Raw genomic sequence first — 24,686 nt, 5'->3', positions numbered from 1 at the left:
CATAATCCCCTGCTTCAATTATTTTCTGCAATTGTGGCAGATACAACACAGAAGCTGCAGGCTCTGGTAGTTCTTTCTTTGGCACCACTGTAACATAAAACTTGGTCTCCAGGTCATGGCATTCCATAAGTTTCTCAAACTATCCCTTGTTCCTAGCAAATATTTTTTCTGGATCCATTTCAGTGTCTGAAAATATTTCTTCAAAAATTTCTCTTACATGGTCACAGATCCCATACATGGAAAGTGTTTCCTTATTATTTTGCTTGTATTTAATACAGATGTTTAGCATCATTTCCAAGTTTTCCATCCTTATGTCACAAGAGATAAAACATCTCCTAAGTGATACAGGTATACAAGAAACAATACTGACCTTAAAAGAATTTGGGTTTTCCTTATAGTACAAGTTATGGATTCATTAACACCATGAAAGCAACCTATGAAGCCATTTGTTTTGCCTTGAAGAAGCAGATGAGGAATGTTCCTTTTCTCTTCTAAAGACATCACCCTTCTTGCCCTTTTTTGGCAAGTTTCTGTGGTAACTGTCCCTATACTTTATCCACTCTATTCTGCCTCAATAGTCACATTTATAGAAGCCGTGTTTAAACTTTAGGCTAATTAATGCAATCTGGCAATTACTTACTAGATATTTTATATCCCCCAGTGTTACAAAGTGTCAGCATATGATATTTAAGCACCAAATGGTATTATGAGCAACACGAGGATAAATGATAATATGCTGTTGTAATATCCAGTGCAAATAGGGCTGGTTGTGTAGGGGACAACTGACAGAAGATGAGAAAGAAAACAAATGACTGGGACTTACTCCTGTATACTCAGTTCAAAATTTTCACAGCTGTCAAAAAGGTATATAGAAGTAAATCCACCTATAGTCCAATTTCCAATAAGGAGAGCTTGCAGTGTAGAAAAGATTACTGTAAATTCTTCTCTAAGTTATCAGAAAGAAAGTCGTTCATATATTCAAGACAGTATTATTGCTATGATTCCCTTGGCTTAACACTATGAATTCAATATGATGTAAAAGGTAAATATAACATAAGTATATTTTCTGTATACCACAGTACATCAATCAAACATTAACTTCTGACAAAATGCAACCTCTGAAGAAATAGACATAAATATCAGGCAGTCCTTAAACAACTAATGCTCAAGAAATGACTACCCAAGAAAGAAAGTGACAATGAAAGAATAAACTAGCCCCTTTTCAATGCCCGGCCACTGATACTTTACTTTTATCCCCTCCTCCTGGGAAGATAGAGCGAAGCCTGGCTTTCTTATTCTTCTCTTCAGGGGCCATGGGAAGCGGTTTGGAGCTGTGGTTGAGTGCTGAAGAATCCCGATTGTTACTATTCATCCTCAGTGGGGGAGCTGGGGGTTTCTCTTCATTATCCAGATTGTCAGACATTTTCAGTTACAACTAATTGCACAGCTCCTAAAGAAGGAGGAGGAGAAAACAGGAGTTAAGAAAGGAGAGGTCTATAAAACAATCTAGTAAATATAGGGATTCTAATATCTTAGAAACAAAGGTATTGGTATCATATTGTCTCAGGTTTTTTCATTGACCATTTTGAGGGGTTTCTTTTCTAGAGGAAAAGGTACTGCCTCCCTAATGACCAACAGCAGAATTTCTCAGAGAAAAGTGAAGGCTATGATTAATCGCTTTTCAATATGCACACACACATAAAAGGTCCCTTCCTTTTCTCATGATGAAACTCTATTTTCTGCTGTACACCAAGTCTTTTCATGAACAAGTTACAATCTTTCTTCTTTAAATATTCTATCCTGATCATTGCTATGGTAGGGTAGCACAACCTCTTCAGAATCCAAAAATGACACAGATTTGGCTGTTGATTTTAATGGCCCATAAGAATGATGTGTTGAATGCTTTGACATTGGGATGCCTTTGGTGTCTGATTCTCACTTGTGTGTACCTGATCTACAAAATATATTCTACTGTTTTATGAGAAAGAACTGAGAAGGAATCTAGTAGCCCTGGTAGTTTCATCAGAGTTTGGGTATACAGATAGAAGAAATGGTTTCCCATCTTCAAGTAGCAGGTAGAAGATAAAGCTGAACTAAATGTCACCATAAGCAAAGAGGAGGTCCAAGGAGAGGACCACTTCCTGAGGAGACACTAAAAGCTTATTCATTGTCATATTTTATGTCTTGGAACAGGGAACAAAGAAGTTGACAGGGGTAACAGGGTTGCAAGAATCTGTCTGGGTTTTAGCAACTTATTTGCTCTTAATTTCATTACTTGTGCATTTTGTGCTTAGGGCTGAATATATTTGGGTTTTATCCCACTGGGAGGGTAAAGTGAACTGTAAAGCATGGACTTCCCAAGGAAATGTTTCTGTTTCCAGCTGTTTTCCTATTCCAATTCAAGTCCTTCATTAGGGACCTGAAACTTGCCATGGCAAGTCAGGTGTTAAGAGTAGCTTCCAAGTAAATCTCCAGTTTGAATACAAGAAAAATCAAATTTCATTGCAACAAAATCTCTGTAAATTCAAATATTAACTGGCACTCATTTAGGAGCAAAAGAACTCTCCAAACACAACTTAGCACATCACTTTATCCCAACAATATTTACTATAAACAAATCTAAGTACAACAATAAAACCAGGATATCCTCATTATCTATTATAATGAAAAATAATCTATCATAAATATTTTTAGCTCTTTAATTGTTACAATGCTTATTGTTTTCAGTATTGAACTCTAATTAGGTTACATCATGTTATGTAGAAAATTTTTTAATTTTACTATGTTCTAGGTTTTCTCAAATATATACAGCCAGTGAATATTTAAGAATAAGTGATTATTGCTCAGTGGATAGAGCGTCGGTCTGCGGACTGAAAGGTCCCAGGTTTGATTCCGGCCAAAGGCATGTACCTTGGTTGCAGGCACATCTCCAGTAGGAGGTGTGCAGGAGGCAGCTGATCAATGTTTCTTTCTTATGTTTCTCTCTCATCAATGTTTCTACCTTTCTATCCCTCTCCCTTCCTCTCTGGAAAAAATCAATAAAATATATATTTTTTTTAAAAAAAAATAAGTGATTATCAATAGCTTCTCCATCTGCATAGATGACTACCAACTAACAATGATTGGCTTGATCTTTATTTGGACAAGAGATCTCTTTTCCGTTCCTAAGTGTCATGACTTGCATTATCTTAAAAAATTAAGAACAATTTTGTGTTGTTGTTTTTTCAGTTAGCATGATAGTGAAAATACTCAGTATTAAATGTTTTGTCACAAATGGCAACAACTTGACAAGTCTCACATTTTCCTATGTAGGGGAAACTACAGTATACAGCAAAATTAAAACTAACTGATGTCAAGGATAAGGTCTACTCATGGATATACTAGTGCCTATTTTAATTAGAATATGAAACTAGTGCTAATGGGTTTACATTCCCTTTTGTATTTGATTTTGGTCCTTCTAAATTCACTGTTTCTCCCAAATAAAAGTGAGTTTAAGACCTATTTCATCGGTGGCATTATTCTGTTTTGGACAGATACGGTTTTAACTTAGTCACTGAGAAGAATTTGCCACCAGAAACAAAGCACTATTTTTCCTTTGGTTTTGTTTGTTTGTTTTACTTTTCTCAGTTCAAAAATGATGTCTGAATATGAGATTATTAAATAAAGCTCAATTATACAAAATCTACCTCATATGATACTGAACTTTGGTAAAAAAAAATAATGAAAATTTAAAGTTATTGCAAAAGAACTGTGTATTTAAATAGAAATACCTAAAAGAGAGGTTTCTGAAAAATATATATCACAGGGAGAGAGGAACCACACTATTCAGATGATACATATTTTCTGATGACTGATTACTTGAGATGAAGAAGTCAGAGGAACATGCATGGCCTCTTTAAAATGGTATACAGAGCTAGTCTTGCACAATAAAAGCAAGTTAGAGTCTACGCCAGTCAGGATTCTAGGGCACCTATGTAATTGAAAATACTAGGCTCCTTTGTTCTTGATAAATGGGTGTGGCTAACGAAGTGGCCTTCTTTGTTCCTAATTAAGGGCTCTGTCCAGAGACTCACAAAGTAAGTGCCCGGTTATTTTTCAGGATGCCTGATTATTTTGACCTTATTTGACCTGGTATATTTTAGGTTGGGAGACATGGGCTACTTGTAATAAAAAAGAATAAAAAACTCATACTGTACTTTCCTATATTACACTAGAAATTCCTGACTAAAACGTCTACCCCACACACTTGATGTGGTCCATATCACAGGTATCTTTAAAGGACCTGGCTTATATAACATACTTTCTACTGCCCAGTAAATTAAGTTTGCTTCAATTCCATTTAAATCATCAGAAGATTATAAGAGGAGTTGAAACAAACATTTTATAGGCATGAAAATGAAGTTGAAGAATTTTTGTCTAGTTCCACATCAGGAACATGTAGCGTGAACCAAATAACCACTTCTTTAACCTATATATTTCAGATTTGGTTTTCCTCAAATTGTCCTCTTACTAGAGGCCAAGTGCATGAAATTTGTGCACAGGTAGGGTCCCTAGGCCTGGCCAGCAATCAGGACCAGTCTGTGGGGCAACTGGAGGGGTGATCAGGAGGCCCTAGCTGGCACTTGCCTTGGCTGGCCAAGGGCCTGCAGGCTGGGGGCAGCTCCTGCATTGAGCATCTGCCCCTTGGTGGTCAGTGTGTGTCATAGTGACTGGCCATTCCACCAGTCATTCCACCTTTTGGCCGATTTGCATATTAGGCTTTTATTATATAGGATTACTTCAGTTCTTTACAAGGTACAACTTATCTTCATCTTCTTCTAATGGTTCCAAATAATTCTGATTTGATGACAAGAGAATAATGCAGGAGCATCTTGTTATCATTAACTCAATTTCAAAGCAAATGCTTCAAAGCACACTTTTAGAAAACTGATGGAGAAAGGGTAGGAACCTGTAAGGAAGCCTTGCTTCTAATGTATTTGTTTCCCAAGTGGGAGGTATCTCCAACTATTCCATAAATGTAGATAAAAAGGGGGATTCCATTATGCTATGTTTATAAACAATGCCAAATTACCAAAGCAGGTTCCTCCCCTGATATAGCTTTCTACAAAACATACTGTTTAATGGATTGCTGGTTCAATCTGACTATGATGTCATTATTTCCAAGATCTTGATAGAGACTATTTTGTTTGGGGCAGCTGTAGGCTCTATTTCAAGAATTGTATAAAAGCACCATTATTTTCTAGGAACCCAATTAAAAAAATGTTTATCTTTAAAGTTTAAGTGCCGTCATTCCCTTCTGCAACAGAACAGGAACTTACAAGTGAGTGGCACATTGGATCTAGCCACAGGGCATTTGTTTAACTTTTAGAACTTGGCCCTTAGCATTGTAGAGAAACAGCTAACTTTAATGGACAACCAGCATCAAAACTGTTATATCTGTTCACAGATGGATTTCATACTTGAGTACTAGGTTTTTCACAGAGAATTCAAATGGCTTCTGTGAATTGTATATATTTATAATCCAGCCCCTGGGACTTAATGAGGTTCACCAGCACTCAGTAATTACAATATAAATTCATCAGTAAAAAGAAGTGAGCCTCTTGTCTCATGATAACCAAGGAGCCTAAACATCCCTTTTGCAGAGTACTGGGAGAGATTACTCCTCTTTCCCCCTCACGCATCTTCTTTTTTTAATCTCTCCCTTTCCCCTCACAAAGCATGAGGGCACGCATACAAAGGCCCATATAGAAACACATACACACCGCTCTTCACTGACTTGGCTTTTGACATGGAGATCTACTGCAAAGAATTTTAAAGGAATCTTTTTATCAAGACGCATGGGACTTTAAATGAAATGATTAGGAATTATAAATAATTTTCCATCATTCTCTCATTCCTCCAAAATGCATTATCTTAATCAGTGCAGTGCCAAGGTATACATAGAATGCCCCATAGTTAAAAAAGGCACCAATTTGCATATATCAGGAACCAAGGGAGAGATAGGTAATCAATTGTACTCTCCCTAATGTGGCCAAAATTCATACTCTGGCATACATGTTGAATAGGATGCAACCAAAAATGCCAATCATTCCCATTTGCCAGAGGTGTTCTATCCTGGTGTGTAAAAAATGAGTCCAGAAATACTATCCCTACAACTTGCAAGGCCATATATTAAGCCATAAGCAACCAAAACAACTATTTTCATCATATCTGGTGCCATCAGAGACAACTGACATGTCTGCATTATCCTGTCTGATTTTAAAATTGAAATAACTGTTTATTTGCATAGCTTACCAACAAGAAACAAACTAATACTGGCCTCCTTTCAAAAACAGAAGCCCAGGCCAGCAGATGCAAAGCTATGATCTAATTAATCCAGAGGTAAAGCTCCTAAACCACCATCCACACAAGGTTATTACTACAAATTGGTGAGCACACCAATATTCTTAACATCCTTTTCATATCAAACTAGAAGCAGTGGTTCTCAACCTTCTTAATGCCGCGATCCTTTAATACAGTTCCTCATGTTGTGGTGACCCCCAACCATAAAATTATTTTGGTTGCTACTTCATAACTGTAATTTTGCTACTGTTATGGATCACAATGTAAATATCTGATATGCAGGATGTATTTTCAGGGGTCACGACCCACAGGTTGAGAACCGCTGAACTAGAGGATCTAACATAGGAATGAGATGTAGCCTAGGGGAAATTTCCAGGGTGAACTTCCCAATGTTTCTGAGATACCTACATAAAAAATGGGGTTGCAAGATATTTTGAGCTGATGACTGCCAAACTGACAAGAGTACATAGGAAAGAAGATGGATTTTAGGATATCAAAATTAAAGTAAACAAGTCAAAGAACTTTAACCTTAGTTGAAAAGGTTAATAATACATGAGGTTATTTCAAATTTTTACAATTTGAGAAATCTTTATAACAAGAATTAGCTCTATACATCAAGACAAATTGAAGATTTAATGAGAGCTTTCAGACTTTCAGGTATGAAGCAAACATAGATTTAAAGTCAGCCAATGTCTATTTAACCAATGATATCAACACTGGGATTTTTTTGTATTTGAGGATGAGGTTGCTTAACTATCAGAATGAATTGTACTTTGGTGGCAGTAAAAAGGATCTAATAGTTTCCTGCCATTTCTTTCCTGGGCTCCCTGTAAATAAAAGCATATGTTTTCAAGATGGCTACCTGAGCTTCCACATATTGCCTGGGACTGGGAAACAAACTCTGCTTCGCTAACTAGCCTACACGGATATTAAATACACGTTATATTGGACACATTATTAGCAACTGAACCAACTGGCTCAGACACTGACTGACAATGAAAGAAGATGTAGTGGACTGGTTTTAATTGCCAAAAAAAGTAATTATCTAGCCTTTCACAAAGGGGACAATGTACTTTAATTTAAAAGAAAGATTATACGTTGTGTTGCATTTCTATAGCAACTTGCACCTGAAGATTTTGAGTGACTTTTCAGATATTAATTCCCACAATATGCTATGATTCAAAAGTGTAGAGAAAGAACATTTATCTCATTTTACAAGAAAGAGTAAAAGCATAGTCTTGGCCTCCAGTAATTCCAAACTCATACTCCCATTCCCAGACTAGGTGGGCAAGACACAGTTGACCACTAACCTTAGCCAGCTAGTGAGCCCGACTGAGAACTTCTCTCATCTTCTTTCAAATTGCACATAGTCATTGTACATGTCATTCCCTCAGTAGATCATAAGCTCCTTGAGGGTAAGACCCCCTCAGTCATAACTGTAGCCCTACAACTTGCAATACAGTGCTGCCTAATACAGTGCTTTATTCCCAGTAGGCGTTAAATACACATGTAAGGTAATGCCACTGAACTTTATACATGCTATGCATTTGTGGCAGTAAGTTTGTCATAAAGTCATATAAGTCTATATGGCTACTCAAAGCAGGCTCATATTTGGAAATATGGGCACTAGTCTAACTGCCAAGAAATTGGGCATGATGAAGAAACCAGCTACCATTATTAACACCTCTTTTTTTTTTTTTACCATATGACTTTGTCATGTCAGTAGAACTTCTATGTCTTGTTCTTGAGACAGACACAAGCATGTAAAGAAGGAAGTAGCATACCCACTTTCCGCATGAGGAATTAAAAGTGTATAAAAATTGTGACTTACCCAGGATTACAAAATAAGTGAAAAAAACTGAGACTAGAATTTCAAACTCTTCTCAATTCCCTTTTCACTACACCTATTCAATGTGTATCCAAGTAAAACCACAAATACACACACACTCTTCATATATACATTTTTATCTTCCCAAAATATTCATATGAAACTTCCAGCTTTTTCACTTAAACCCACTTCAGGATGGTACTTACTGATTTCAACTGCTTTTCTCATCCAAAGACCCAAGGATAGGTGATTTACTGACAGAATTCCCACAGGTTTCGTTGGCTGGTAATACCAATTCTTAGATGGCCTTGCTTTGGAGCTTGTCTGTTCTGGGGCACTCACCAAGGGAGCTCTGCTACCAGAGACAGGGGTGTGCTGTTTCAGAAAGCCTTGTCTGGGAGATACCATTACAGTGTGTAATGGAGGGAAGCCATTTCTAAGATCATTTGATCAGGAGGAGCTGAGCAACTTGTTAGGCAGATTTACAAAAGCAGCCAGACAAGCAAGGAAGGTAACTAGCTCTTTTTACAGCTGCCTAGTTTCAATCTTAGATCCTACAAAAGATAACTAACTACTGACACTCATACAAGCACACTCACATAGAATAAATTTATTTGCTTTCATATACACAAGCAAATGAGGTAGGTTCTGCTGTAGTCCTGTTTTCTGCTAATGGAAATCTTTATGAGTGATTTCCATTGCTTTGAGCAAAACTTGACATTAATTGAATCCAATAAGCCAGCATATTATAGTCACAAATTTCAATGATAGGTTGCAAATAAGGAAATTGATAGGTAGACCCAGCATCTAGACCTCATATACTTCACATATTATGTGGGACAAATAGTTCCTTTTCCAATGACTTCTTAAACTTATAAATGTATGCAGCACCATACTTTATTATTTATTGTGTAGGCTACATGAGATAATCCCAAGAAAATGCTAATGATCATCTGACATGTATTTATGTTTGCAAATTGATGCATTATTACAGGTTTCAGCTTTCCATGTCCAACATCGATGCTTCTACAAAGAGAAAATAAAATGCCTAAAGAGCAGAGGTATACATTTTTTTAAGCATAAAAAAGTGACAACCTTAAAAGGTGCCTCAAAGAAATGTGTGGGGAAAAGGTAAGGAAAGTAAAATCTAGTAATAAAATATTTCCTAGTTCTCAAAACAGAATGTAGAAACATATAACGCATTCAGATGGAAAAAATAGATGCAGACTAATAGCCTAAGTGAGCAGATATGGTAAACCAAGATCTTGAGTGTCTGGGGTTCTAGCTGCTGTGTTACTATGCATGAGTTATAATTATACCCTTTCCTGACCCACTCCAGTGAAAGAGCCACAGATTTCTTCAAATCCAAAGCTAAAATTTCAATTCCAGTAATTTTTAGGGCTCTTTGTATACCATATAGATGCCTGAACATTGTCCTCCCACCTGTGTGACATGGATCATCATTCTAGGCCCTTACTGTAGTCTGAATTTGTCTGTACCCAAATCAGCTTTCTAGAGGGAAGGTGCTCCCTGCAAGTCTGAATAAAAGAGCTACATGGTATCAATTGAGACCTTGGTATTATTTCTAAATCAAGAATTTAGATCAATGTAACAATGCTCATATTTCAAAAAAGACAACTTACCGAACTGGAGGTCAAAGAATTTGAGCTAGCATAAAATGTAGCATAAAATGCAACAACTCTTTCCCAAACTTTTGTTCCTTGATCCAAGTTCACATGCCTACATTTTAAAAGAGCTGAGCATATATCATAGCATCTTACCTAAAGGTTATGGCTAAGGAAGAATAAATACCATCCGTAACATACAAAAAAAAGTGTTTCTCTCAAATACTGAAGAAAGAATGGGACATGACAAGGTCTACTTTCTATCTATCCTGTTTCACAAATGTTAGAGTATAAAGTTTCAGCTGGCCATGCTTAGTCATAGGAATTTCCCCACCTCTTACCCCCACTAAAGACAAATTTTTGTGTCTTAACAAAAATTGGCCATGGGTCTAAGAAAAGATCATTCCACCCAAAGAAAGTTCTTCTGGAAACCGAAAGACAAATTTGAAGGATGACCTTATAACAAAGCATATTGGCTTTCTCATGGTTTTCCTCTTCCAAGCTTATAAAGATCTTCATTTGAAACCTGTTGGCTACACCAAATAGTGTATTCCCTTTGCTGCTCATTACCCTACTTACCTGGCTGCAGCTGCCACTATGCACCTATATAAGCAATGGCTCATTATTGGTTCATGCTAGTGTAGATCCTTAGTGCAGCATATGATTAGTTTTGCTTCCCCAGAGCTCACACACACTCACACAAAGAGAAGATTGCCATCTGCCCAAGTCTTTCTGTGTCTTGGGAAGGCCAAGGCTGAAATCAGAGGATCCAACCTTCACCTCAAAGTAAGATATAGCATTCTGGTAGGAAAATGGAAGATAAAGCAGAAGTAGAGTTTGGTGCAAGGAGCTGAAGTCAGTAGGCCTGAGAGGGAATTAGTTAGTAGTTCCCAAATTATTCCTATGGAGCCTGGACTGTAGCTTATAACACATCCTAACAAAAATTTGGGGAAGAAAAAGGGGAGGAAAGCTTGGTGTTTAATATATATAAACTCTGCAAATGATGTTCATCTCAGAGTATTGTTTTTTTAATCCTCACCTGAGGATGTGTGTGTGTATATGTATATGAATATGTATTGTTATTACTCACCTGATAATATTTTTCCCATGAATTTTTTTAGAGAAACTGGAAGGAATGGAGAGAGAGAGAGTGAAACATTGATGTGAGAGAGACACATCCATTGGTTGCCTCCTGCATGTGCCCTGACTGACTAGAGATCAAACTTGAAACCCAGGTATATGCCCTTGACTGGGAATCGAACCCATGACCCTTTGGTGCACAGGCTGATGCTCTGATCACTGAGAAACACTGGCCAGAGTGAGGATATATTTTAAAAATTGATTTTAGAGAGAGAGAGGGAGGGGGAAAGAAACATAGATGTGAAAGAGAAACATTGATGTTATCTCTCCTACATGCCCCAACTGAAGATTGAACCCGCAACCTAGGTGCCCTGACCAGGAATGGAACCCTCAACCTTTTGGTGTACAAGATGAAACTCCAACCAACTGAGCCACCTGGCCAGGGTCAGAGTATTCTTTCTCCTTTGAGTTTGATCCTGGTATATTCCTTGCACTCACAATCATGTCAGCCAGCCACCAGTCAGTTGCGTGGCCTTTAGCAGGTGACCTAGCTATACCTATATTCTTCTGCCCAGCTTAATAACGAGGTTCTGTAGGTTACACAGCTGTATAAAAATGAAAATAAAAGACCTTGCATCAGCCTAACATAGCTTTTTATAGAAAAGTAAACTAATTACATGTTTTCTTCTTGTGATTTCTGGTTGGCTTTCATTTCAAAGAATCCTGAGACCAAATCCTAGACCAACTACTCTTTGAGGGGCCAGATAGTAACTGTAAGAAAGTGTCTCTTAAGCAAACCTATCTGTGCATGTATTCATTTATTCAAACAAAAATATTTATTGAAGTTTATGTGCTAGGCATCATTCAAAATGCTGGGAGTAAAGAACTAAACACCCAGCCTTGGGTGAGGCTACATGTTTGAGCAGTGGGTTTTATCCCTGGCTGTCATCTAACATGTATATTAAATACACAGATAAAAACGTACCTACAAAACAAGTAAGGGCATGTATATTGTAAAATGAAGAGTGCAAAAATTAGAAGACTGCAGCAGTTCAGAAAAGAGCAAGACTCTTTTACTGATTGCTATCTGATTATATGAGAAATTGGTGCCAATGATCATACCTTCATACATTAAAAATTGTTTGATATTGTTCTAAAGAACATCATTGCTTTGCCTTCCATCTCCACGCTACCAACATTCATATATACCAGGTATTGTGTCAGATACAGGCCATATACAACAAGAGGTGAATAAAGACTAGTTCCTGTCTTCTAAGAGCTCACAGTTCAGTGAGAATAGCAGACATGTATACATGCAATAGAGAATGTGATGCAACCTAGGTAGGCACAGGATGCTTTGGATGGACAAAGCAGGAAGGGTCTCTAAAGTTCCCAGAGGGATCAGAGGATTAACACATGAGCAGGTTATTGAGGATGAGTAGGAACTCACCAGGATTTGCAAAGTGGAAAGCACTAGATTGGTGTAAGCCATTATTCAAAGTATATTCTAACCAACAAATATCCAAGCATGTGTGTGTGTGTGTGTGTGTGTGTGTGTGTGTGTGTGTGTGTGTTTAGCCTTGTGACCATTTCTGTTTAACTAAGTGATACAGGCATTATGTAAGGAAGAGAATAGTTCTCTTTAAATTCTGAAAGAAAGTAACATGTACAATTTTTTTTAAGCAAAAACAGTTTTCTAATCCACTCATCTGCTGATGGGCATTTAGGCTGTTTCCAAATCTTAGCTATTGTAAATTGTGCTTCTATGAACATAGGGGTGCATATGTCCTTTCTGATTGGTGTTTCTGTACACAATGGAATACTATACTGCTATAAAAAAGAAGGAATTCTTACCATTTGCAACAGCTTGGGTGGACCTGGAGAGCATTATGCTAAGTGAAAGAAGCAAGTCAGTGAAAGAAAAATACCACATGATCCCATTCATTTATGGATAATAAAGACCATTATAAACTGATGAACAGAAATAGATACAGAGGCAGAGAAGCATCGAACAGACTATCAAACTACAATGGAAATGCTGTGGAGGGTTTGCGGGGGGGGGGGTAAGAGATCAACCAAAGGACTTGTATACATGCATATAAGCATAACCAATGGATGCAAGACACTGGGGCGGGGGAGGTGGGGGGGGCATTTGCCAGAGGGTAGGGGAGGCCGGGGGAAGGTCAATGGGGAAAAAAAGGAGACAAATGTACTACTATTTGTAATACTTTAAACAATAAAATAAAAAAAGCAAAAACACTTGCTCCTGATGTACTACAAGAGCATTTGTTATAATTATATTCATATATGAGTAGGGCAGACTTCTTTTTGAGAACTAACTGTATTAAGAACAGAACACTTGGGAAAAGAAATTCCTTCCTTTCTCTTAGAAGAAACCTCTGTTCTTAGAAGAACTAAGTTGCATCTTGTTATGCAGTTTTAATCTGGAGGTAGTGTTGATTTTCAGTTAGTAGGACTTTTATAAAACCCAAAGAATATCTCTAACAAAAGAAGAATGGCTAATTCCAGCTCCACTTCTGGCTTATTCTGTGATCTTGAAAAAAAATCATTAAACCTGCATGAACTCATTCATTCAGCATTTACACAGTGTCTAGTTTGTTCTTAGAAAGACAGAGGATGCTTTGGAAGGGCAGCAGAGGAAGGGCAGTTAATGCTACCCAGAGGAGTCAGGGGATATAGCATTTGATCAGGGTATTGAAAGATGAGTAGTTTAGCAGGATCTAGGGTGGGAGATGAACAAGGTACAGTCCCTGTCCTTGAAGATTTAAAATGTACTGTATTTTGGCCATGGCAGCTCAGTGCAAAGATGACAACAGGTTGCTACTAAAGGACAGAGAAAGGAACTCCTAACAGCCTGAGGAAGGAGATTTTACAGAGGAAGTTCACTTAAGCTGAATTAGGAAGAACAAGTAACAAAACCATGGGGAGGGCATTCTTCAGGTGCAAGGAACAACAGTTGTTAGGACCCATGGGATATCATAGACAATGTAGTGCATTAGAGGAACAGCAGAAAGCTTGGTGTGACTATAGCAAAGAGAAGGATGGAAAAAATATAAGATCAGTAGAGACCAAATGAAGAAGGGTCTTCTAAGCCTTTCTTTGAGGTTTGGACTCTTCTTGTCCAGATGAAGTTTCAAATAGTAGAATGACAAGATTAGCTTAGAATTTCAGAAGTATTACTCAGGTGACTATGTAGCAGATGTCTAAGGTTGAAGACTTAGGGACTTTTTCCCCCATGGAGTGAGGTGCTCCATGTAGCAACATGGAAATAATTTTTAAAATAAACAACACTGAAAAAATGAAGCAGGGGAGAATAAGCACAGATAGTATGGAAATAGAAAGACAGGAAAAGCTAGATTTTAAGAACAGCCTCTATTTTGGACATTGGCAAAAAATGGAAGGGATGTTAGGCATAGTGGGATGAACTGATCTCAGGACTCTAAATGGAAATCTGGGTAGAAATATATTTCTATACTATGTGCCCCAGAGGAGTTTGGTAGGCCTGAAGAGTTATTTTAGTCTTTAGGTGATTACTAGCTTTATTGAGGTATAATTAACAAATGAAAATTATATATATTTAAGGTGTACAATGTGATGGTATGATATTTGTACACATTGTGAAGTAATTTCTAGAATCAAGTTAATTCACACATCCATCACCTCACATAGTTACCTTTTTTGTTGGTATAGTAAAAACACAAGATCTACTCTCTCTTAGCAAATTTCAGTTGTACAATACAGTATTATCAACTATAGCAGTGGTTCTCAACCTTCCTAATGCCGTGACCCTTTAATACAGTTCCTCAAGTTGTGGTGACCCCCAACCATAAAATTATTTTCGTTGCTACTTCATAACTGTAATTTTGCTACTGTTATGAATTGTAATGTAAATATCTGATATGCAGGATGTATTTTCATTGTTACAAATTGAACATAATTAAAGCATAGTGATTAATCACAAAAACAATATGTAATTATATATGTGTTTTCTGATGGTCTTAGGCAACCCCTGCGAAAGGGTCGTTTGACCCCCAAAGGGGTCGTGACCCACAGGTTGATAACTGCTGAACTATAGTCACCATGCTGCACATTATATCTCCAGTATAGCCTTTAGTTTTTGGTTCAAAACAGAATAATGCCTCAGTTTCTGCTTGTTTAATTTTTTGTTTTTGTTGTTGTTTTTGAAATGAGCATAAACAAGTACCTTAAAATGTGATTATCAGAAACAACCAATAAAGCCAATGTGATGATAACAAATATAATTATCCTGGAGACCACTTGTATTATTAGTCATTGGATCATCAGTAACATGATAATATTCCCAGAGTATTATAAGAGCACATTATTCTGCTCTTGGCCAACAGGACTGCACATATGAGTTTTATAGAAAATTCATAGACTCCACAAACAAGCATAAATCCTATATAATAAAGAACTAATATGAAAATGGTTGTCACACCCTCACACCAGCCCACCATAATGGCTCAGACACTCAACACTAGGGAGAGAGGAATGGGAACCAGCCAGGCAAAAATGAGCTCATGAGAGAGGAATGGGGACCAGCCAGGCTATGGCCTGGGAGAGGGACAAGCCACCCATCCCACAGTCCTGGGCGCCAGCAGCTGTGCCTGCATCTGTGGCCCAGGAGAAGGACAAGTTGCCCACCCCATGGTCCCAGGTGCCAGTGCCTGCGACTGTGGCCCAGGTGAAGCCACCTGCACATGGTCTCTGTGGCTGAGGCTGGCCCGTGCGAAGCCAACCTGGGTCCTGGGTGCTTGCAGCCAACCAGAGGGAGGGAATCCTCTGTCCTGGGTGCGGGGTGAGGCAGAGGCAGTTAGGGACAATCAGGCCAGCAGAGGAGCAGTTAGGGGCAATCAGACTGGTAGGGAAGCAGGTAGGGGTGATCAGGCAGGCAGGCAGAGGTGGTTAGGGGCGATCAGGAAGGTAGGAGAGAGGTTAGGGGTGATCAGTCAAGCAGGCAGGCGAGCAGTTAGGAGCCAGTGGACCCAGATTGCAAGAGGCAGTTGGACATCCCCTGAGGGGTCCTGGATTGGAGAGGGTGCAGGCCGGGCTGAGGGAGCGCTCTCCAGTGCATGAATTTCATGCACCAGGCCTCTAGTATTCTATAAAGGCTATGTAATGCAAAATGGACTACAAATATGTAAGTTTTGTATAAGTCAATATACTAAGAAGAAAGGATAAACACAGTAACATACTTGATATCTCAGTAAAAATTCAACTAGGAATATCTAGTGGGAAGCAAAACAAATATGTATATAAGCATCTTGTCTTTGAGAGGTATGAACTACATAGCAAGTAATGAAAAACTGAAGGAAGTATTAATTCACATGTGCTGGAAAAATATATCTCTAGCTAAATCTACTCCTCTCAATACATAAAGCAATATTAATACAGTGAATACAAATGTAATAGCAGCAGTTCCAACATGTTTATTTTTATTTTTGGCAATATGACATTAATTTGGAGATCATCAGCATCGGAGTAAGGTTCAACTTGTCAATCTAACATCTTCAGCCCATGTGTCCAGTTCTCCATTGAGCCATTTCATAACACATGTCCCAGACTCCAAACATTTGGCATTACTCTAGCACAAGCATGTCAAACTCATGACCTGCGGGCTGCATGCAGCCTACAATGAATATTTTTGTGGTCCAACCAATATAGCAGTATGTAAGAAACATTTTAATAAAAATTTCGTAACTTAATTTTTACAACATCCTATTATACATAATTATTAATAACGAACTACAACATTCGCTAATGACTGATTACTATAATCGTGTGGCATTCATTTCCCTTTCGTATCTTACACACAGGTGCACCATTTCTCTCAACTAATACTAACAGTGAATATTTTAGCAGCCAATTGCCATATTATTAGTGTTGGGCTGACTTGTTTGGTGTGTGCAACAGGAAATATTTTTCTTTTGTAGAACAAGAAAAATAAGTTTATTTGCATTATACTTATTAATTTGTGCAGTTATTCAGTGTCTGGTAAGTTAATGTTCAAGAAAAATATTAATTTTTATTAAAATGTTCTATTATTTCATATTAATGATTACTCATCTATTTCAGCCCTTTGTATTCAACATGTCTCTATGGAAATAAACCTACGTTTCTATGAAAATTGAAGCTTTTGTTTTTTTGTGGTCCACATAAACTTAAACCTTGTTTATTTGGCCTGTGTTAGCCTTTGAGCTTGACATGCTTGCTCTAGCAGCATGAACAGAACCAACACATGCCTTGACGTTTGCTGGTGAATGGTACCTCTGCCTCTACCAGCATCAGCAGTCTCTTCTATTCCTCCTCTCAAGTTTCTGTACCACCAAACGAAGGTGACAACAGTGAGGGCTTCACTATTTCAAGAGGAACATTGGAGAACTAAAGGGGACATTTAAATTAACAAGATACATTGGTGCAATGGCCAGATAAACATGTCTAAAATGAAAGGAATTGAGGAAACCCCATGGGTTAATTCTGTTTTTCACTCATCTTCTTAAGTGGGAATGAACACTGACTCCTAGCTTTTGGTTAAGCAGAAATAAAGACTTAAAAGGAAAGCAGGCAACATGTGCTATGAAAATGGGGTGTTTGGCTGCAAAAAGCCATACTGTTTCTCTATTATCACAAGGTTCTGTCCTTTTGAAGACACCTACCTCAAAGGGTTGTGGTAAGGATAACACTAAGATCTATAATTTGTAGATCACTTACTTTAGGCCAGACATTGTGCTAAATGCTTTCATAGATTTATCTAATTTCATCCTCATTATAACTCAACTAGAGGCCCAGTGCATGAAATTCATGCATGGATAGGGTCCCTAGGCTTAGCCAGTGATCAGGGCAATCAGATTCCCTGACTCCCTGCCTCTCTGCTTCCTCCCTCACTGCCTACCCGCATGTCGCCACTGCACTTGGTTCCCATCACCTCCCTGCCTCCTCCTTCCTTCATTCCCTCAGCACCCCAGCACTGCTGGTTGCCTGCCATGTTCCACGCCGCCCCCTGGTGGTCGGCGCACATCATAGTGAGTGATCAAACTCCCCGTCTCCCAGTCGAACTCTCAAGGGGACACTTTGCATATTAGCCTTTTATATATATACTAGAAGCCCAGTGCATGATTGAAATCATGCAAGGAAGCACCCCACGGGCTGCCGCGGGAGTCAGGCCGGACCCGCGCCGTGGGAGGCCAGGACCCATGCTTGACTCTTTCAGCGCCAGCTGCAGGCCTGACTGGCACTGCAGGCGGCCAGGACCTGCGCCTGACTTCCTCCCAGGTCCCCCCCTTCCCCCCTGCCTCTGTCCGTGCTGGGGCTGCCTGAGCTGGCATGGTGGCTCAGCCAGCCCCAGGCCTCCCCAGCCCCTCTGCCTGTGTCCACTCTGGGCTGCTGGAGCCACTGTGATGGCTTGGGCAGGCCCCCCTGTGTCTGTCTCTGTCTTTGCTCTGGGCCTTACCTGCACGTGCAACCTCCTCCTGTCTGGTCATGACCCGTTGCAGAGTCCCAGCCTAATTTGCATATTACCTCTTTATATGTATAGATAGATGATGTAGATGTGCCCACTTTACATATGAGGAAATTGAGGATTAAGGGGGGTAAGTAATTGACTCAAGCAAGGTTACATAGCTAAGAAGTGTTGTTCTTAATGCCACTATCATAATGGATGAATGAGTTATTAAATGTTTTGAAAAGTATAAAATATCATATAAATGCAAAGGGATGGGTTTCATCACTTAGCACTTTTCACTGCATTCAAGCAAATTCAGGCAGGTGCATTTTCCCTTCCTAAAATTCAGCCAGTCCTGTAAACTATCTAAATTATTTTTGGTGAATCTTGGTACATCAACAGAAACTATCAAATATAAGTTGGCCAGGCAACTCTCTAAGCTCTCTCCTCATGGAGGTACAAAATTTTCATCAAGGTCTATAGTTCATTTTAATTCCTCTACCTTAGGCCCAGTGACAAAGGGCTCTTTTACACAATCTTCTGGAAAGATGGCACAGCCCTGTGCTTAGCAAGATATCTACAAAGAACTTTGCTTTTGGAAGTGATTTACTTATATCTTGACTGCTGTTCTCAACCACTCATGGGCCCTCAAGACCTTTGGAGCCTGAAGGTCACTGAATTACATGATAAAGATTTTTCTAATCCCAAATTTCAAGACTTGCCTTATTCTACTGTTTCACAGTGACTTCATCTTTCTTATTCATATGAAATAACTTAAGGGCAGAGTATGTTTCTTTCACCCATTTGAACCTTAATCTGGGCCTAGTAATATGTGAGGACTATTGAAGAGTGTCCATCCATACTGATAATGCTACTGGAATTCTAGGATTGAGGAAGAGATGCACTGCACCTGTCTTGACAACATGTTGCTGTCCACATAACCCTTTCAGTTTCTTTATTTTATTGATTTTTTTATAGAGAGGAAGGGAGAGGGACAGGATAGAGACTTAGAAACATCGATGAGAGAGAAACATCAATCAGCTGCCTCCTGCACACTCCCTACTGGAGATGTGCCCACAACCAATGTACATGCCCTTGACCATAATCAAACTGGGATCCTTCAGTCAGCAAACCGATGCTCTATCCACTGAACCAAACCAGTTAGGGCACCCTTTCAGTTTCTTAACTGAGCTTTACAAGTAGCTGCTCAGGGCCTGACATTGTAATACGCATTGGGAATCCAAACTAAGATGATGTGGTGTCTGCTATCAAATACGTTTTCAATCTAATGGAAGATGTTTTGGGTGGTAGGTGGTATTCCAGAGTATAGGCATTTCCACATGGTATGCCAGAACCCGTATCAAATGGTGGATTAGTCATATTTTTCAGTCATTGTTCTAGAGAGACTATAGCAGAAACTGTGGGCTAAGGAGATTGATACAAGGGGCTTTCATGTTTCCAAATCTCTGCTAAGGAACTGGGAGGGCACATGGCTCTGGCACCAGGCTCCTGGTCTACTGGTTCACTCCCAGATTTTGTGTTTCTTTTCATCCTCTTACAGGGAAATCTACAGTCTGTCTGTAGTGCAAGGAAGTTTCTTTAGTTTGTCTTTATCCAAGCTTACTGATAAATTTTCTCTGTTAACTTGTTGGTTACAGCTGTTGAAATTCCAGTAGGGTCTGTGGATGCACATGCACAATATAATTTATTTTATCATCTTGCTATCATCTTTTCTTTCTTTCTTTAATTTCATGTCCATGGGTTAACAGGTTAAAAGTAGACCTGCTAGATCAGAGGTGCCTGCTTGTAGTAGGACTACTCTTTCCATGTGTATAATCCACAGGCAATTCCAGAGCATAAACACAAAATTGGAGACACACACTTTAGTATAGGAAAACATTGAGTGCATAAAGAAACACATTCTTCACCTTTCCCTCCCCTTGGAAGAGAGATGAGGTAGCAAGTTTAGCTATAAACTCCGTTAAAAAGAAATAAACACCTAAATCCCAACCTCTTTTGGATGGGACTGGGTAAGGTTCTATTAGAGATGATTTCTGTAAGAGGAAACTGGCAAAAGGATATAAAACTCGATATGTGCGTTTGTGCTTTCTCTTTTAAATCCTAGACATAAATTCCACTCCTTTCTGCTCAGGAAAGACCTAGTTCCCATTAGTACCCTGGTTGAGACCAACACTCTTTCTTTGGCCACAGGTTGCTGGAAAGCCTTTTAGCAGGAGTAAGGAGAGTAATAGTGCAAGTAGGAAAAAAGAATGACGACTGACTATAAACTATTACCTGTAATTGGGTGTGTTACAGAGTGTGTGTCAGTGAAGAGGTGTGTGAATGTGGCAATATCAGTGTGGGGCATGTATAAGAGTTTGGCAAAGTATATATGGGTGTATAAATGAGAGTGTGGGTTGCTATAAGCATTTTGGAATCAATGTGAGTAAAAGTGGATCAGTGAGATCATCTCAGTGAAGGAGTGTAGGTTAGTGTCAATGTGAGTATGTATCAGAGTTGATATGTCCATCTGAGAGTCCAGGTAAGAGTCAGTGGAAGTTCAGTAGAGTGTGTCAAATGAGAGTAGTGATTTATGTATCAGTGACTATATGGTTCAGTGTGAGTAAGTGTATCAGTGTAAGAGAGGATGTGACAGGATGACTATGAGCCTGAGTGAGGGTCAGTCTATGTGGACTACATCTATATAAGTGTATATATGTATTCTTGTAAATTGATTGTGACACTGAATTGTATGGGTTACTCCGGTGTGTGCCAAGGTAAATGCAGTCAGTGGCTATTCATGTCACTACATGTGTACTGGTGAGAATGTATATAGCAATGTGAATAAAGGTGTGTCAGTGTGAGAGTAGGAATGTATAAGAATGTGAGTGTGTGGAAAGTGTGATTGTGCCAGTGTGAATATGTGTGATGTACAAATGGGAGTTGGTGTATGAGAGAGTGTACATGTGAATGGACATGAGTGTCAGGGAGTATGACTGTGAGTCCATGAGGATGTGTGGAAGGGTATGATTTTAAGTGCAGTTGTGAATGTGAGAATATGTAAAAATGTGACAATGTAAAGATGTAAGCCTGTGTGTGCAGTGTAACTGTGTGTTAATGTTAATTTTTGTGGGTACTGAATGTGAGTGAGCATATGTATGTGTTAGTGTGTGTCAAGGTGACTGCAACTGTGTGTATGTGATTGTGTATGAGTGTGAGAGTAGGGTGATGTGTCTCAGTGAAAATGACTGAATTTATGAAAGTGAGTGTGTTTGTGATTATATTTGATGAGTTTGGTGAAGAGTGCAATTATGCCTCAGTGAGAATAGGAATGTGAATATGTAACAAATAAGTTTCCATGTGTATGTGTGAATGTGATAGGATAGTGATATTGTGTCAGTGGAGAGTATATAAGAGCATGTAATAAAGTATAAAAGTTTAATGGGTGAGACTGTTTTTATCGTGTGAGCATATATAAATGTGAACATATGGGTATTCATGCGCATGTGTATATCATTGTGATTAGTTATAAGTTGTTTATATGTGTGAATGTGAGGAGGAAATAGTGATAGTGCAAATGTGTGGGAGTGATAGAAATTGAACATGGGTTTATCTATGAGAAAAAATTAGAGGAAAGTCAGTATGTATTTGTGCGTAGAATATGTGTAACTGTGTAGGAATTTTAGGCTTAAGGGTGACTGTGTGTCAGAATTTAAGAAAACATAAAGGTATGAGTGAGTGAGAACGTGAGAGTGGGGTGTATGGCAAGTATGAATGTGTGTCAGCATGAAAATATGAATGTATGTGGCAGTAAGAATTTGCCTGTATTTAGTGGATTTATAAATATGATTGTGTGTGAGGGTGGGGGAATAACAGTGATCGTCACTATGATTGTGTTCAGGGTGAAAAGTGTGAGTCAAAGAAGCAAGTATGATTGTGTGAATGTACAAGTAGGCAAGTGTGCTTGTGAGAGTGTTTATGAGCACTGAAAGGTACCAAAATAATTTGGGATTCTGAGAAATTCTCTAATAAGTGTCTCCCCCAAAGTCATATGTGTCCAGTTATAGGCAAGTTACGTAGCACCTCTCAACCTCTATCACCTCATGGGTAAAACAGTGATGATAATAATAATAGGTACCCTGAGGTAGCATCACTTTTATAATAAGAAACATAGTAACTATTAGAAAAACATAATACCTTGTAGAATTACTATAGAATCAAATTGGCTCATGCAAGTAAAATGCCTAGTATAGTGCTAGCAACAATAGCTACTCAATAAGTACATTATATTGCAGCTGTCATAAAATACCCAGGAGAGACCCGTGGCTTGCTTCTTATTTTAGCCAGTTCTAGTTACCTTCTGTTGTTCAAGATCTATAGAGGATCCTCTACCAGAGCATCTCTAGAAAGCTGAATGCATCAATATCGGCAAGGCTGTAATTTCATACCTTTAATTTCACAGCTGAAACTCTGGAGCTTCCCCTTCATGAGAAGGCATCACATAAACACCTGTCGCTGAGACACAGTTTTCCTTTGTTCTTTAGGCCCAGGACAGGCTCAGTTTGAAAGGGAATTGGATTTCATATTCCTTGTTTGTTTTTTGTTCAGTTTGTTTTTCTCTTGGGTTTTTCTTTTGATTTTGGTTGTTTGTTTTTGACATGGGCAATATGAGAGATGCTTAAGTAACTGACAAAGGGACAGACAGAAGACCAGATAGAAAGGCAGAGAGATAGTAAGATACAAACAGGTGCCTGGACTGCAGCACATAGCAAAAGAAGGCCAGATGGAGAAGCCAACAGAGAAGCTATAACAGATGCCTGAGGGGTAAAGAGACAGGGAGATGATCAGAGAGTCAGGCAAAGAAACCCGAAAGAAGTAGAGAAAGAGAGAGAGGCCAAAATTAAAAATTGCTGGGGAGCTGTCAGGCACTTGTGAGAGACTAGAGACCTATGAGATCTAGTCCCTACCCATGAAGAGCTTAAAGTATAGTTTACCTGCCAAGATTAATACTGCAGAAACCATGCAAGAATTATTTTAGGCACTAGAGAAGAATAAACTATACTACATGCCAGACTCAAGTGTTGTTGGAGAGCTGGGGAAGGAAGTATTCCCTGGTTGGGTGGGAAGGCAGAGAGAAGGTTCTGGAAGGTTTAAGTTAAGCTGGGATGATTGGGTTGGAAGTTATGCTTTAAATAGGCAGGTAAAATTAAAGTTTTGAGGTAGTGAGGTAGTCGAAGTTACAGGAACCAATTGGTAAATTTGTGGCATGTGGCTGAAATGCAACTTCAGCATCAGGAAAGCAGGAAGAAAAGAAATGATAGGTTGATGGGAAGCAGGTCTGTGTTACACTAAATCTCTTAGATGGAGCTTGACATTAATGAAGGATTTGCCAGTGACTGTGAGTTTGTTTCTACTACTCTCTCTAGGATGTAGGTCAAGAGTGTCATTCTCATATTAGAGATGGGGGGAACCAAGAAACCAAGGGAAGCTGTACAGAAAGAAGGGGCCATGCCTTGGGGCCTGGCTGATGAGGCCTAATCAGGGTCTTTAAAAGTAGGAGCTTTGGTGCAAAGGTGGCATTTACCTGGGTTTAGAGATCCCTAACTCCCTGCCCTGGAATCCATTACTCACCTCACACCACCACTGCTGCAGGACCTTAGCATGGGTGGGTGCTGCCCATGAGAAGGGACCAGGGTGCCTTCAGCTCCGACGAACTCAGGGCTGGGTACACCAGCTGCCACAAGATGCAAGGACTCAGCTGCTCTTTCTTGGGGAAAACCTGCCAAGAGAAGCATTGTGGGGGAGCAGGAATCTCTTTCCCCACCTACTACTACTCCCTCATCCACTCCCCCCCCAAAAAAAATATCACACACGCACTACAGTGAATTTCAGTAAATCCCTTCAAAAGACAGAGAATCAGAGAAGCATTAAAAAAAAAAAGGCATTATTACATAGGAGTCCAGAAAGACCAATGAACTTGGAGTTTTAAGTTGGGAAGTGCTGTCACTTCACCACTCTGGATCGGTTTGCTATCAAGTGGACAAGATCTACCCTAGTTACCTTGGCTAACCACTGGGAGGACTAAATCAAATATGACAGATGTGAAATATTTCATAGTTACTGGAGGTGTACAGTCTAGTGTACCATGGAAAACTGAGAGATAATAGGGAATTCAGGTGGGCTCTGAGGATACCTGAGCTTCCTGAAGACCTGGCACTGCTGTTCACTCCTCAACTCCAAGTGTTTACCTTCATTTCCATTTTCTTTCTCAATAAGCTACACTAGGGTGGGAAACACTCTAAAGTCATCTCATAGCTGCTGATGCCCT

General features: G+C 39.1%; 1 protein-coding gene across 5 annotated transcripts in view; it reads right to left on the bottom strand.

The window, feature by feature from the left end:
- Positions 1–24,686, bottom strand: part of PAK3 (p21 (RAC1) activated kinase 3) — a 367,784-nt gene that overhangs the window by 118,449 nt on the left and 224,649 nt on the right. For 2 of the 5 annotated variants that reach the window (XM_081115367.1, XM_081115365.1), the window contains 2 exons: positions 23,990–24,137; positions 1,249–1,450 (listed from right to left, as the gene is read on the bottom strand). In XM_081115367.1, the coding sequence (XP_080971493.1) occupies positions 1,249–1,423 (175 nt within the window). In that variant the 5' untranslated portion in view covers positions 1,424–1,450; positions 23,990–24,137. Of the gene's footprint in view, positions 1–1,248; positions 1,451–10,885; positions 10,922–23,989; positions 24,138–24,686 lie in introns of all 5 variants that reach the window. The other 3 variants (XM_081115364.1, XM_081115366.1, XM_081115363.1) reach the window with 2 other exon arrangements.

This window comes from Myotis nattereri (assembly GCF_964212035.1).
Source record: "Myotis nattereri genome assembly, chromosome: X".
Taxonomy (NCBI): Eukaryota; Metazoa; Chordata; class Mammalia; order Chiroptera; family Vespertilionidae; genus Myotis; species Myotis nattereri.
The sequence above is the reverse complement of the archived record's forward strand: the minus strand, read 5'-3'. Positions and strand labels throughout refer to the sequence as shown.